The 14,976-nt window shown below is 35.8% G+C and overlaps 1 protein-coding gene across 4 annotated transcripts in view; it reads right to left on the bottom strand.

Annotated features, from left to right (window-relative positions):
• Window positions 1–14,976, bottom strand: part of NOX4 (NADPH oxidase 4) — a 172,659-nt gene that overhangs the window by 122,421 nt on the left and 35,262 nt on the right. For all 4 annotated transcript variants that reach the window (XM_032356523.1, XM_032356524.1, XM_032356525.1 and 1 more), the window contains 2 exons: window positions 8,168–8,240; window positions 3,508–3,588 (listed from right to left, as the gene is read on the bottom strand). In XM_032356523.1, coding sequence (XP_032212414.1) covers window positions 3,508–3,588; window positions 8,168–8,240 — 154 coding nt within the window. The remainder of the gene's footprint in view (window positions 1–3,507; window positions 3,589–8,167; window positions 8,241–14,976) is intronic.

Genomic DNA, 14,976 nt, shown 5'->3' with positions numbered 1-14,976 from the left:
AGAGATACATACATACATATTACGTATTATGTACATATATTATTTCCTTCCTCTAAGCTAATGGATTCTTTTAAACACTATACCATTGAGTAAACTTCTTTGGTTGACACACTTTTCAGAACACTTGGGGTAGGGGTCGCCTGGGTAACTCACTCAGTTTAGTGGCTGCCTTCAGCTCAGGTCATAATCCCAGGATCCTAGGCTCAAGCCCCAATTCAGGCTCCCTGCTCAGCAGAGAGTCTGCTTCTCCCTTTCTCTCTGCTTGTCACTCTACCTACTTATGCTTTCTCTCTAGCTCTCTGTCAAATAAATAAATAAAATATATTTTTTAAAAAAGGAACTCCTCTGTTTAAAAAAGAAGAAGAAGAATATTTGGAGTATATTCTTTGTAAAATCTTAGGATATGCTCTTTTTTTCCTTTGTGATCTGATGTTTTTGACACATCCTTGTCTTTGATCATTGTAAACCTTTGGCTTTCTCTGCAAGTATTATTGCAGCCAGGCCTTTTTGTTTTGTTTTTATTTTTATTTATTTGTTTTTATTAAGTTTTGTATTTTAATTCCAGTATAGTTAACATACAGTGTTACATTTGTTTCAGTGATTCAATAATTCTAATCTTTAATCAATGTTTCGTGAACCCCAATGTTTATAGCAGCATTATCAACAATAGCCCAACTATAGAAAGAGCCCAACTGTCCATCAATGGACGACTGGATAAAGAAGATGTGTGTGGCGTGTGTGTGTGTGTGTGTGTGTGTGTGTGTGTGTATACATATATAACACGAAACAGAACATGAACACAGGGGAAGGTAAAAAAAGATGGGTAGGGGAAGCAAACCAAAAGAGACTCAACTATAGAGAACAAACTAAGGGCTGATAGAAGGAGAGGGCAGGGAATGGGCTAGATGGGTGGTGGGTATTGAGGACACTTCTGAAGAGCACTGGGTTATATGTAAGTGATGAATTACTAAATTCTATACCTGAATCAAATTTTACCATATATGCTAACTGGAATTCAAATAAAAACTTGAAATTAAAAAAAAAATAGTGTTCATCCTGATAAGTGTACTCTTTAACCCCTAATTAATCACTTATTTCACCCATCGCCCCACCCACTTCCCCTCTGGTAACCATCAGTTTGTTTTCTATAGTTAAGAGTCTGCTTTTGGGTTTGTGCCTTTCTTTCTTTTTTTCTTTTGCTTTTTTGTTTTGTTTCTTAAATTCCACAGAGGAGTGAGATTATATGGTATTTGTCTTTCTCTGACAGACTTAGTTCACTTTGCATTATACTTTCTAAGTCCATCCATAGTTGCAAATGGCAAGATTCCATTCTTTTTTATGGGTGAATAATATTTCAGTGTATATATAGACTACATCTTCTTTATCCAGTCATCAATGGGTGGACACATGAGCTGCTTCCATAGTTGGGCTATTGTAAATAATGCTGCTATTAACACAAGGCTGCATGTATCTTTGATTAAGTGTTTTTGTATTCGTTGGGTAAATACCCAGTGGTGTGACTAGTAGATCATAGGATAGTTCTATTTTTAACTTTTTGAGGAAACTCCATGTTGTTTTCCACAGTGGCTGCACCAGTATTCAGGCCCACCAACAGTGCAAGGCTGGGGAGAGGTTTCGATATCTCCACATCCCTGCCAACACTTATTGTTGCTTGTGTTTTTTGTTTTAGCCTGAGGTGCGGAGTGATATCTCATTGTAGTTTTGATTTGTATTTCCCTGATGATGGGAGATGTTGTGCATCTTTTCCTATGTCTGCTGGCCATTTGGATGTCTTCTTTAGAGAAATATCTGTTGATGTCTACTGCTGATGTTTTAAAGATTTATTTATTTTCTAGAGAGAGTGCATGCCCATGAGCGGGAGGAGGAGAAGAGGGCAAGGGAGAGACAGAATCTCAAGCAGACTCCCCACTGAGTGGAGCCTGATGTGGGGCTTGATCTCACAACCTTGAGATCATGACCTAAGCCAAAATCAAGAGTCGACGCTTAACCAACTGAGTGACTCAGGCACCTGTTCATGTCTTCTGCCCATTTTTTAATTGGATTATTTGGTTTTGGGGTATTGACTTATATCAGTTCTTTATATATTTTGGATACTAAATCTTTATCAGGTAAATCACTTGCAAGTATCTTCTTCCATTCAGTAGGTTGCCTTTTAGTTTTGTTAATTGTTTTCTTCACTGTGCAGAAGTTTTTGATTTTGATGTAGTCCCAATAGTTTACTTTGCTTTTATTTCCCTTCCCTCAGGAGACACATCTAGAAAAATGTTGCTCTGGACTGTTAGGCTTTTTTAAACTAAAACCTGGTAACTCCAATGCTATAAATTCTGCAGCAGCAAGACATAAGGAATTCCTAAAAATACAAAAACTAAAATACTTTCTTGAAATCTTCTCTTCTTACTAACTTTCTCTTAGAGATTATCAGAGCATAACCATAGAGCAGCCCCTGGGCGGCTCTGTCAGTTTACTGTCCAGCTCTTCATTGTGGGTCAGGTCATGATCTCAGAATTGTGAGATCATGCTCAGTGTCAGGCTCCATGATGGGCATGGAGTCTGCTCAAGATTCTCTCTCTCCCTCTGCTACTTCCCCCATCTCCCTCTACTACTCTCTCTAAAAAGGAAAAAAAAAGGATATAACTATAGAGGACTGCAATTTAAAAATTGCAATACTGTGGGGCACCTGAGTGGCTCATCTGACTCTAAATTTCAGCTCAGGTCATGGTCTCAAGGTCCTGGGATCAAATCCCACACTGGGCTTCACCTTCAGTCTTTCTCCCTCTCTCTCTGCCCCTCCACCTGCTCACTCTCTCTCTTTCTCTCTCTCTAATAAATACATCTCATAAAAAGAAACCTACAATACTTTGGGACAAGAAATTCTTTCAGTTGTATTTTTTTAAAGATTTTAATTATTTATTTGACAGGGAGAGAGAGCACAAGCAGGGGGAACTGAAGAGGGAAAAGCAGGCTCCCCACTGAACAGAGGGCCAGATGTGAGTCCAAGCCCAGGACACTGGAATCATGACCCAAGCTGAAAGCAGATGCCTAACTGACTGAGCCACCCAGGTGCCCCAATTCTTTCAGCTTTAATACATTTTTACACTACTTTCATTAAAATATGCTATGCTGGGGCGCCTGGGTGGCTCAGTGGGTTAAGCCACTGCCTTCAGCTCGGGTCGTGATCTCAGAGTCCTGGGATTGAGCCCTGCATCGGGCTCTCTGCTCGGCAGGGAGCCTGCTTCCTCCTCTCTCTGTGTCTGCCTCTCTGCCTACTTGTGATCTCTCTCTGTCAAATAAATAAATAAAATCTTTAAAAAAATAAAAAAAATAAAATATGCTATGCTAAAAGTAGAACCATCTTCATTCTTGAGACTAAGAATTCGAGTAACCAAATAATTTTACCACTTCCTATGAAAATTCCTATAGTCTTTCATTACCCCATTTTAGGTATACATGTTTTTAAAAATATTTAAAAATATTTTTTAAACTTACCCTGAAACATGTAACATCAGCAGCATGTAGAAGACAAAGAAGAGATTATGAGTATACCAGAAGATGTCATAGTTGGAAACTCTGAAAAAGCAAATAACTTCATTTCAATGCTACTTTACATTCTATCATTTCAGATACATGTCACAATTGAAGAAAGTTAAAATAAGAGTTATGTCAGATTCATCTACTAGTATCGAAGTATTAACACATCATGCAGAGAGAACTGACAAAATTATAAATAACACTTTATAATTTTGAAGGTTCTTTGTATTTCAAATAAAGATACATGGAAGGAATTAAAATAAAATATTTCAAGTTATGATGATGTAAGATTGAGGAGTAGGTAATAGAATGCTAATATGCACCTTTACTGTCCTTTTGATCACTATGCTCAATTTCCAAATGATATCTACAACAAATAATGCTCTTATCCCAATACACACTGTGGGAGTAGTCCAAAGGAAAGGTAAATTGGGAGAAATTAAATAAATGCTCATTAAAGTTTTCTATTCTTTTCCTGAACAGCATACATGCTAAAAATAACACTTTGGTGTTAGTGGCCTGGGGGAGAACCAAGAGCCTGAAAAGGAAAGGGTATGATAAGCACCATCTATGAAATTTTTAAGAAAAGTAGAAAGACTTAACAGTTACTTCATTTCATATGTCTGGGTGGATATTCATATCAGAATCTTGGAGGTAGAGGGCAGAAATTGGTAAAAGCTTCTCAGAAGATTCTGTTACAACCCCTAGACCCTCTTAGAAACCCTGATTTAAGCAGTATCCAATTGACTGGCATTTACTTTATCCACAGCTTTTGCTATCTTGCTAACAAGATCATTATCATCCTTGTAACTTATGTCTTTTTTGCACATATCTGATTCTTTTTGAACCTAAATTCCTAGAAGTGGAAATACTGCGTCAAAGGACACACATTTTGTTTTTGATACACATTGCCCATTGCTCTCCGAAATGTATCTATTATAAACCACACTATAGAGTAGGAGAGCCTGTTTCTCAAATCCAGACTCCACTTCATATGTTTCCACTATTTTGTATTAAGTGGAATTGGGTATTATTTCCTTTGTGTGTTACTTGCTTTTAATTCTTCTGTGATTTATCTCTTCATGATAATTATCCATTTCTACATTTTCTTAACTGTTGTGTGTAAACTAGTTAAATTTTAAGTATATACTAGTTCCATATAATTACAATAATTTATTATCGGGCAAAGTTTCTTCTAAATTTTTAATGGCATAATTTTTTTTACAGTTACCTCTAACTTCATACAAATTTACTTTCCTCATAACTTTGTTATGGCATCTTTTTTATTCAACAGCTTCATATATATAGCAAAGTCCCTTCCAGGGCTTTCTATGAACTCTGTCATTAGATTCAATTCCTTGGTCATTTTTGCAATTAAGTCCTATTCTGTTTTAAGTTACTGAAGAAGCCTAATCATGCTAATGTTTAGTAAGCCACACTCCCCCTTTCACTCCTCTCTGGAACATGTACTTGGATGTTCCCTCAGATGAACTTTGGAACTGTTTTGCTAAGTTCAAAAACAAACAAAAAAATCTATCTTGGATTTTGATTGGAATTGCAAGAACCTATAAAATAATTGAGGAAGAACTCCATCTTTATGGAGTATAAAGACAGTCTTTATTCAAATCTCTACTTATGTCTCTCAGTGAAGGTCTGTGTTTTTCTATATAGCTTTCAATAGTTTTTCTTTCTTTTTTTTTTTTTTTTTTTTAGATTTTATTTACTTATTTATTTGAGAGAGGGAATGAGAGAGAGCATTAGCAGGGGCAGGAGAGAGGGAGAAGCAGGTTCCCTGAGAAGCATGACCCTGAGATCATGACCCAAGCTGAAGGCAAATGTTTAACTGACTAAGCCACCCAGGTGCCCCTCAATAATTGCTTATTAAATTTATTTCCAGATATTCTTTGTTTTTGTTGCAATTGTGAGTGGTACCTTTTTATTTTATTCAATTTTCAAACTGATAATAGCTGTTACATAAAAGCAATTTTTAGTATTTGTTTTTGTGTTTATTTACCTATTCCAAATATTTTAATTAATTTGGTATAACACTATTCTTTTTCCCATAGTTCTTTTGGATTTTCTGGCTAGACAATTTTATATATGTATATTATTCCATTGGGAATAATGGGAAATAATGATGACCTACTGTTGCATTCTTTCTAATGATTCCATTTCTAATAATTAAAATTGTTTCATTTCTTATCATATATAAATAATGATAGAATTAAAAATACCACTTAGGTTTTTCCATCATTTTCTTAGGAATGTATCTTATGTTTTTTTGGTAAGTATGATCTCAGTTCTGGCTTTTATATTTTTTTAATTCTATAAAGGAAATTAATTTCTAGTTTATTCTACTTATTCTAATTCAGAACTAGAGTTCAGATTTAATCGCCAGTTTAAAAAAATCTATTGAGATGAAAATATGTTTGTATTCCTATCACCTGTTATTAAAAAATATATTAACTTATTTTAAAAGACTGAGCACTAATGGACCACCGGTGAATTACTAGACTATATTCAACTACTCAAACAGAGGGGCCATTTGTTCACTCCATTTCTCTAACGTTTTATTTCCTCACTGTTAAAGACAAAAGGTAGAAGAAGATTATCTCATGATCCAGGGAATTCCTGGGGATTCCATGATTCCCCCCAGGGACGCATGGGTGGCTCAGCCATTAAAAGCATCTGACTCTTGATTTTGGCTCGGTTCACAATCTCAGGGTTGTGAGATCAAGCCCCACATCAGGTTCTGCACCAGTGGGCAATCTGCTTGAGGATTTTTCTTTCCCTCTCCCTCAGCCCTTCCCTTCCCCCCCATCTCTATCACTCTAATATAAATAAATGTTTAAAAAAAAATTCCATGATTCCCCCAAAAAGTTTGGAAAAAGTAGAGATGATTTTATATCTTTTAAAGAAACGAAAATGGGCACCTGGCGGCACAGTCTGTTAAGCGGCTAACTCTTGATTTCAGCTCAGATCATTATCTCACAGTTCTGCAAATGAGCCCCAAGTTGGGCTCTGCCATCACGTGGAGTCTGCTTGGGATTCTCTCCCTCTTCTTCTGTCCCTCCCTCCACTCACACCTGGGCACACTCTCTCCCTCTCTAAAATAAATAAATATATAAATCTTTTTAAAAAAGAAAGCAATGAAAAACTAAAGATTAATAAACATCCATTGAATTATTACGACCACAAATGTCATGGCTTAGTTGAAAATAGAAGTTGATCTTTATATTCCATTTTACAAAACTATCTCTCAATTATGGATTTTTTTTTCTAGATGTAGAACACTCAAATATCTTCACTCTTTCAAATAAATGTCAGATGCCCTAATTTTCCTTCAAGAATACCTAAATGAAATTTTTTAAATGAATGCTTTACCTAACTAAAAGAAAATTTCTCCCCACAAAACTGGCACTCTCATACACTGATGTTAGAGATTTGATTCGTCTTCTTGTAAGGTGATTTTTAATTCTTATGAAAGTTTATAGTGCTAATCTCTGAGTGGTGAGTTTACTTGTAATGTTTTATTGCATGTAGATATGAATACAGATGGGTTCAGAAGTGCAAGGATAGACTCATTTTAATACTCTGTTGGGTTGGGGCACCTGGGTGGCTCAGTCAGTTAAGCATCAGACTCTTGATTTCAGCTCAGGTCATGATCTCAGTCATGAGATCGAGCCCTGTGTCCAACTCTGCACAGAGTCTCCTTGAGATTCTCTCTCTTCCTCTCTCTTTGTACCCCCCAACCAGCTTGATCACATGTGTGCTCTCTCTTTGTCTCTCTAAATTATATAAATAAATAAATATAAATATAGAAAATCTTTTTAAGAAATACTCTATTGAGCCATTATTTTTAAAGTGTGTATATGTGTGCAAGTGTGTGTGTTTCCATTAAATTTCACATCTCAACAACGAGAATGATTGGGGATTCTTGAATATTATGCTTTCTTAAACAAAAAGTTTGACCAGAAACATAAGATGCTGCAAAATTGTATGAAATACAGAATATATCTATCAGAAGGAACATGTGAAAGTGCTCATGAAAATGTATGCCTGCAGTTGCTCAAAGCCTAGATGAATAAATATGTAACTAGATGAATAAATATGCATGCAGATATTTCTGATTATTTTAACAGATGTCAACTAACCATGGTTCCCAAGCTTCATTTAGAATACTACATTAAATTGCTGTAAAACAAACTCATACTAGGAAATGAGTTACAAAATAATTGTGATATATTCCTCTGATACATGTTGAATGCAATCTCATGTCTCATAGAGATACACTATCCTTCAGATGGAGGAACTCAAATTTCCTTAGTCATCCAAAAGTCTCCATATGTTTCCTTACGAACACAGAATATTTGACTCAAACAATGAGAATTTTCAAAAACAGGAAATGATACATAGAAATGTTTTCTACTTCACTCCTAGTTATCCAAAATAGTCCACTGACCAGAATGTTGATTGTATTGGCTAAGCATTCCAGTTAATTGAGGCTTTTTCTACATATGAAAGTGAAGGCTTTTTCTACATATGAAAGTGAAGATAATCTGAGGAAAATCTAAACACTCTGGCCAGTAAACATTGAAATAATGACTCTGACACTCACCGTATTGCATATGTAGAAGCTGTAATCATTAGGAAGAGCACCAACACCATGCCAACCCCTGTCAGCCCAGGAACTATAAACAATGGACAAAAGGACATTTCAACTTAAACCATACTGAGAAAAAAGTAGAAAAATTATTACTTTATAATCCAAACTACCATGCTGCTCTGTGGGAAGCCCAATTCCAGATCACCTATCTCTTTGTATGTTCCCTCTCCAAAAAAGCCTTTTTAAAATTAGCACAGTTTCAAGGTACTTGAGACAAAGCAGCCTTTCTATCTTTAACAGAAGAGCCCACCTTAGTATTTTCAAGTATCCCACTCAGAATGGTGAATGTGTACATACTTGGGACACGTTCTACCAAATGTACATACTATATCAAATGTCAGTGATGAAGACAACAGACAGTTTTGGAACACTGAAAAAAGAAAAGAAAAGAAAAAGAAAACAACAGCAGAAAATAAATATATATTTAATGGAGAAGCAAAGAGGGACAGCAAGGAAAAACTTCCAAAGACATGAAGAAATGTGAAAGACGGAGTGTTAAGATATGTCCATTATATTGATAGTGATGATGGTTTCATGGATATATGCAAGAGTCAAAACTTATGAGAGTATGCATTAAATAGATATAATTTATTAGATCCTAGATATATATTAATAAAATTGTTTTAAAGGAGGGAAAAATACACAACAGGGCTGGGTTGACATGGAACACCATTTACTGTGTTGTTTTTTTTCCTGCACCACAATACTAAAACTCCCTTACTCTCTCAGCACCTCCCTCCCCTTTCATGGAACTAGTATCTGCTTCAGTTTCAACTCAAATAATTTCTTTTGTGCTTTACTATCTAGAATGAATAATTTTAAAGAAAAAATAAACAAAACCTAAAGCTTCTAAAAACCACAATGTCGAATATAGAACAAAACAACAGTAGATCTCAAGGAAAAAAAAAATTAGAGTGCTGATGTTTCCTTAGTATGGAAAACATGATGTAATCAGTGCTTCTGATATTACATAATACCATTTTTTAACAAAGAAAAAACTGTGCAAATGTGTTGGTTTTCAAACTTAATGGTGATGTGACAGGTGGCTAAAAATCCAGTGTTAGTCCATATAGCATAGCCTAAATGAATAGTTGATATGCTTTATCAAAAAGAACTAAAATCACAATAGTCTCATTTCTTATTATCTTATTCCTACCAAATAAAATATCCTGTCGATAAGTTACATTATTTACTACTACAATCATACAAGCAACAGTAAGTCTCAAATAACCCGGAGCCAAAAGAGTCCATCTTAAATCTATATGGAAAGCTACTGAAACAACTGTGTATCCAAAAGCACAGGCATCCCCCAACTTCTCTCCTTGCCAAAGAACCACCTAGGAAACAGAAGGGCCCTCATGAACTACAAGCACTAGCAGAAGCAGACAAGCTGGGAACAACAGAAGAGCACCATAGGTATGCTTCATTAGAATCCCAACAGTTTAGAAACACTGCAAAATAACATTAGAAATCTCAGTACACCAGTTAGAATGGCCAAAATTAGCAAGACAGGAAACAACATGTGTTGGAGGGGATGTGGAGAAAGGGGAACTCTCTTACACTGTTGGTGGGAATGCAAGTTGATGCAGCCTCTTTGGAGAACAGTGTGGAGATTCCTCAAGAAACTAAAAATAGAACTTCCCTATGACCCTGCAATTGCACTACTGGGTATTTACCCCAAAGATACAGATGTAGTGAAAAGAAGAGCCATCTGTACCCCAATGTTTATAGCAGCAATGGCCACGGTCGCCAAACTGTGGAAAGAACCAAGATGCCCTTCAAAGGATGAATGGATAAGGAAGATGTGGTCCATATACACTATGGAGTATTATGCCTCCATCAGAAAGGACGAATACCCAACTTTTGTAGCAACATGGATGGGACTGGAAGAGATTATGCTGAGTGAAATAAGTCAAGCAGAGAGAGTCAATTATCATATGGTTTCACTTATTTGTGGAGCATAACAAATAGCATGGAGGACATGGGGAGATAGAGAGGAGAAGGGAGCTGGGGGAAATTGGAAGGCGAGGTGAACCATGAGAGATTATGGACTCTGAAAAACAACCTGAGGGTTTTGAAGGGGCGGGGGATGGGAGGTTGGGGGAGCCAGGTGGTGGGTATTATAGAGGGCACGGATTGCATGGAGCACTGGGTGTGGTGCAAAAATAATGAATACTGTTATGCTGAAAAAAAAAAAATCTCAGTACAGTGAAATCAAGTTTCTAGTTGTGAAGAGCCACATGAGAAATTAAGGAATTAGTTTTTGTATACTTAATAGTTGGATACTCTTTCTTCCTCAGTCTTTCCAATGTACAGATTTGGAAGCCTAATAAGACTTCTATTTCCTGATGTGCTTAAACCAAATCATCTCTTCCCTACACTTCTTTCCCAGGGCACTCCTTTCTCCTCTTTCCCATTGCCCCAGGTGAGTACTAACTTCCTAGGGTTAAAAAAAGAACAAGATGACTGTACTAGTTCACACTAAAAGACTAATAATACAGAGAAATGCTGTTTACAAAGAACAACATGCCTATAAAATGTCCCAGCCTTTTTATTCCCAAGTATTTCCCCAAAATAAAAACATATGTCTACATAAAAATTTGTTCAAAAATATTCATAGCCACTTCACTTTTAACAGTTAAGGCCTGTAGACAACTCGAATTTCCATCAGCAAATGAATGGATAGACAATTGTGGTAATATCTGTACCTGGAAAATGAATCAGCAGCTAAAAAAAATGAACTGTACACGACATACATGAACCACAAAATTATTCCATTGAGTGAAAAAAGCCAGACACTCTCCCCCTCAAAAAAATCTCAGGAGTATAAACTCTGTGATACCTTTTATATAGTATTCTAGAAAATCTAAACTATTCTCCAGTGATAGGAAGCAGATTAGTTACTAAGAGGAGTAAAGGGCAGAATGCATTATAAAGGCACAAAAAACTTTTTGGAATGATAGATATATTTGTCATCTTGATTTTGGTCTTGATTTCATTAAGTGTATACATATGTCAAAATCAATTGAATAACATAATTTACATATGAATAATTTCATGTATCTCAATTATAACTCAATACATTTGAAGAAACAAAAAAGAGGTCTTTCTCTCTGGCTTTAAGTAATTAAAACAAAATAAAACTAAAAAACCCTTATTTGGCCAAATGAATAAATAAATGATAGAATTCCAGATGGCTCCAAGATGTGAAATGTGTGGCTGGAGAGGCCTTTCTGATAACTGTCTTGGGGCTTCATTAAGGTCTACTGGGTCTGCCCACAAGGTTTCCCATGTGGTTCTAAATATGCCAAGATTAGTTATGGAATGTCTACAAATCATTTCATGAGGACACCTGAAAAAACAGTATGTTTAGTGTAGAGGCATAATTTCTAAAGTATATTATTTGAACATTAGTTTCTAGAGATATTAATTTCTATTACTCAAAAGTGTAATAACTATTCCTTGAAGAGTCACAGGACACATTAGTAAATTAAAGTCTCTGGCAAGTACTAGTACCAAGAAACCAGTTTAAATCTGAACGGATCTTTCCTCAAACATTTAACTAGAGAAATGCTTTCAAGAGCAGAACATGGAAAATGTATTGGAAAGATCTGGGGGGTGGGTAATAAAATAGTTGGCATCAGTCATTTGAAGATGAAGCAAACAGCTTAGTCAATGAGATACCCATTCTGGGATTAAATAGCCCTATTACTGTCCCTTAGGACAAACCCCAATCTCACTGGATCTCATCTGTAAATTTAGGAGAATCAACTCAATGCTTTTTAATATTCTTTCAGATTAATGAAGGTATCTTTTTTATCTAAAGGATTCATGTTTCCTTTCTAGCTCCCAGACGTATAAAAAGACCAAAGTTTGTAATTTACTAAGTAACAGACCAGATTAATGAAGGTAAATTACTTAAAATTAAAAATGGGGGCACCCAGGTGGCTCAGTGGGTTAAAGCCTCTGCTTTCAGCTCAGGTCATGATCCCAGGGTCCTGAGATCGAGTCCCACATTGGGCTCTCTGCTCAGCGGGGAGCCTGCTTCTTCCTCTCCCTCTCTGCCTGCCTCTCCGCCTACTTGTCTGTCAAATAAATAAATTTTTTTAAAAATCTTTTTTTTTTTAATTAAAAATGAAGAGAACAAATTAGGGGTGCCTGGGTGGTTCAGTCAGTTAATCATCCAACTCTTGATTTCAACTCAGTTCATGGTCTCAGATTAAGCCCCATGACAGGCTTTGCACTCAGTGGGGAGTCTACTTCTCTCTCTACCCCTGCCCCTGCTCTCACTCTCTCTTAAATAAATAAATAAAATCTTTTAAAAAAATTATTATAATTACAATGGTCCCCACCACCACCAAAAAAAGGAGTACTTTAAGAAGCTATGATTTTTTTGTCACTGGAATTAAACAAACAGAGGCTAGCTAACTGATTATCTGGATGCTGTAAAGGAGATCTATGTATCAAGTAGGAGAGTTAAACAATTGGCTTTTATTTTCAGTGAATATTTTCTGGACATTTGTAATCTACTGTTAAGTGAGAAAAAAAAAAAAAAAATGAATCCTCCTCTAAAAGAAATCCCCGCCCAGTGTGGGAGACAGGATAAGCAGACAAATGCAACCTAGGACATTAAGTGCTAAGAGAGAGCTAAGCTTGAGTGTTTTCCAGGTACATCAAAAGGGACCCTAACCTAGCTTTCAAGGACAGCTCTGCTAAGACCCAACATATTAGCCTCTATTACTACACACATTTCAGGAGTCAGGAAGAACAGGTTGGAAATGACTAAGCTAGTCAAAACTTACTGGGCAAAGTCACTTGCCAAAATGCAGAACACTCTCTCTTTGAATCATTCAAATTATGAAGCAAAAACTATACTTGTTTCCTTAGGAAAAGACATGTTTGTATGTTTATTCTTATTACTTTTTATCTATGCATATTACATTTGTTATTTAGTTGCCTTTAAAATGAAGAACTGCAGTGTACTGCCATTTCTAGATGAAACTGAGAGATCATTTTCATCCATACCCAGATGTGGTCAGAAATATACCATCTTGTACTCATTATCCTGTTGTTTCTAATGTAACTGGAAACACAATTCTATTTGTTTATGAGGGTTTTTCTAATTGAAATTGGATACTGTGCATTTTATTCTCATCATACAAGCTTCTACCAAATTTGGAAATAATGTAGAAAATGTTTTGAAATGCATATTTGAACAATCCAATCTTTTAAATTTGTTTTACTTTATATATTCCTTTTTTTATTTTATAAATTCTTAATTGGACTGTTTTTTAACATTTCTTATTGAGTGACCTAACTACCATATTTTATGTCACTTGAACTGCCACAGGCTTTAGTTTCTCTGAAACAACCTTAATTTCTCAGTTGTAGATTATGTTGAAAAATATTTAAGGACAGAGAGAGAGAAGACTCTATGTTACATTAAACAAACGAAAATCCAAGAAACATGTTAGCTAATAAAAAATAGTCATTATCACTAGAACATCTAAAAACATGCATGCATTCCTCTGTCATAAATGTGGTTTTTCCTAGGCCTAATGATGTTCAAAGATAGCTATGAAATAGTATTAGTCATAGATGTATTAGTAATATAAAACTAGATCAAGTCTATTTGTAGAAAATGGTCTCTTATCCCTTGACATCCTTTGATTCTGCTTTGTTCTCTCACCTACTACTCGGTAGGGTCAATCAGATGCCCTCAAAGGTCTAGATTCATAGTTAGGGGTTCCAGGCTGGGTTTCAAGCTGAGAAGTGGATGGCTCCCTCTGGCTAGCACACAATGTCTTTCATAAAATGATGTAGACTGAGACATTAAAATGAGGCTGACATGCTGATTTGGGATGAATTCCAATTGTTTGTATCGAAAGAAACTCCACCAAAAAATATGTACCTGGGATCCTGCATGCCCTACAGGGAGTTGTACCTCACACCTGAGAAGCTTACTTTCCAGTGGAAAAGATTATACCTGTAAGGAAAGAAATTATTCTACAACATAGCACTTTACTATGTATCTTCAGGAACAAACCAAGGCCAACAAAACAGACCGGCTCTGCCTACTGGAATCAGGGATGAATGTGTGCCTGATGGGACATGTCTGCTGAGACTCAAAGGAGGAGCAGAAGTGGGATTAAAAAGAGAGAGAGAGAATCAAGTAAGAGAGCAGACAAAAGTTAGGTATTGCAAGAAGGGAATTACAAGAGTATGATGGGATGCCCAATAAGGGTGAAACGGGGACTCCCAGGGGACATGGGAAGCTTAATGAGTCATACTGTTGGATCACACCATAAGACTCTCTAGGATGAAGCCAGGAAATTTGTGGGTTTGTTGTTTTTTTTTTTTTTCTTAATTTGTGTTTTTAAGTATCAGCTCTAGTTAGTCCAACACCATTCATGGGAACTTCTGGGAAATAACATAAGGATGGTGGGGTTTTATGCTATATGGAGAGGTCACATGTTTCTGTACAAGTATTCATTATACAAAGCTTCTTAATGTAATGTCTTGGTCATATAAGAAATCTTTTTGTACGTTTGAAAACTAAACTTTTACAAACATTTTACATGTCCCAATGTTTCACCCAGATTTGGTGCTATAGAAGATAATACTAAAAAAGAAAATATTTAAAAAGAATATAAAAAAAGAAAATATTAAAAAATTGATTCTTTCTGTAAAATGAATTCATATGAACCAAAACATATATTGATTCACACATAAGGTTTTGTTTTTCTGTTTTTTCTCCTTCC

This window comes from Mustela erminea, chromosome 9 (genome assembly GCF_009829155.1).
Source record: "Mustela erminea isolate mMusErm1 chromosome 9, mMusErm1.Pri, whole genome shotgun sequence".
Lineage (NCBI taxonomy): Eukaryota > Metazoa > Chordata > Mammalia > Carnivora > Mustelidae > Mustela > Mustela erminea.
The sequence above is the reverse complement of the archived record's forward strand: the minus strand, read 5'-3'. Positions and strand labels throughout refer to the sequence as shown.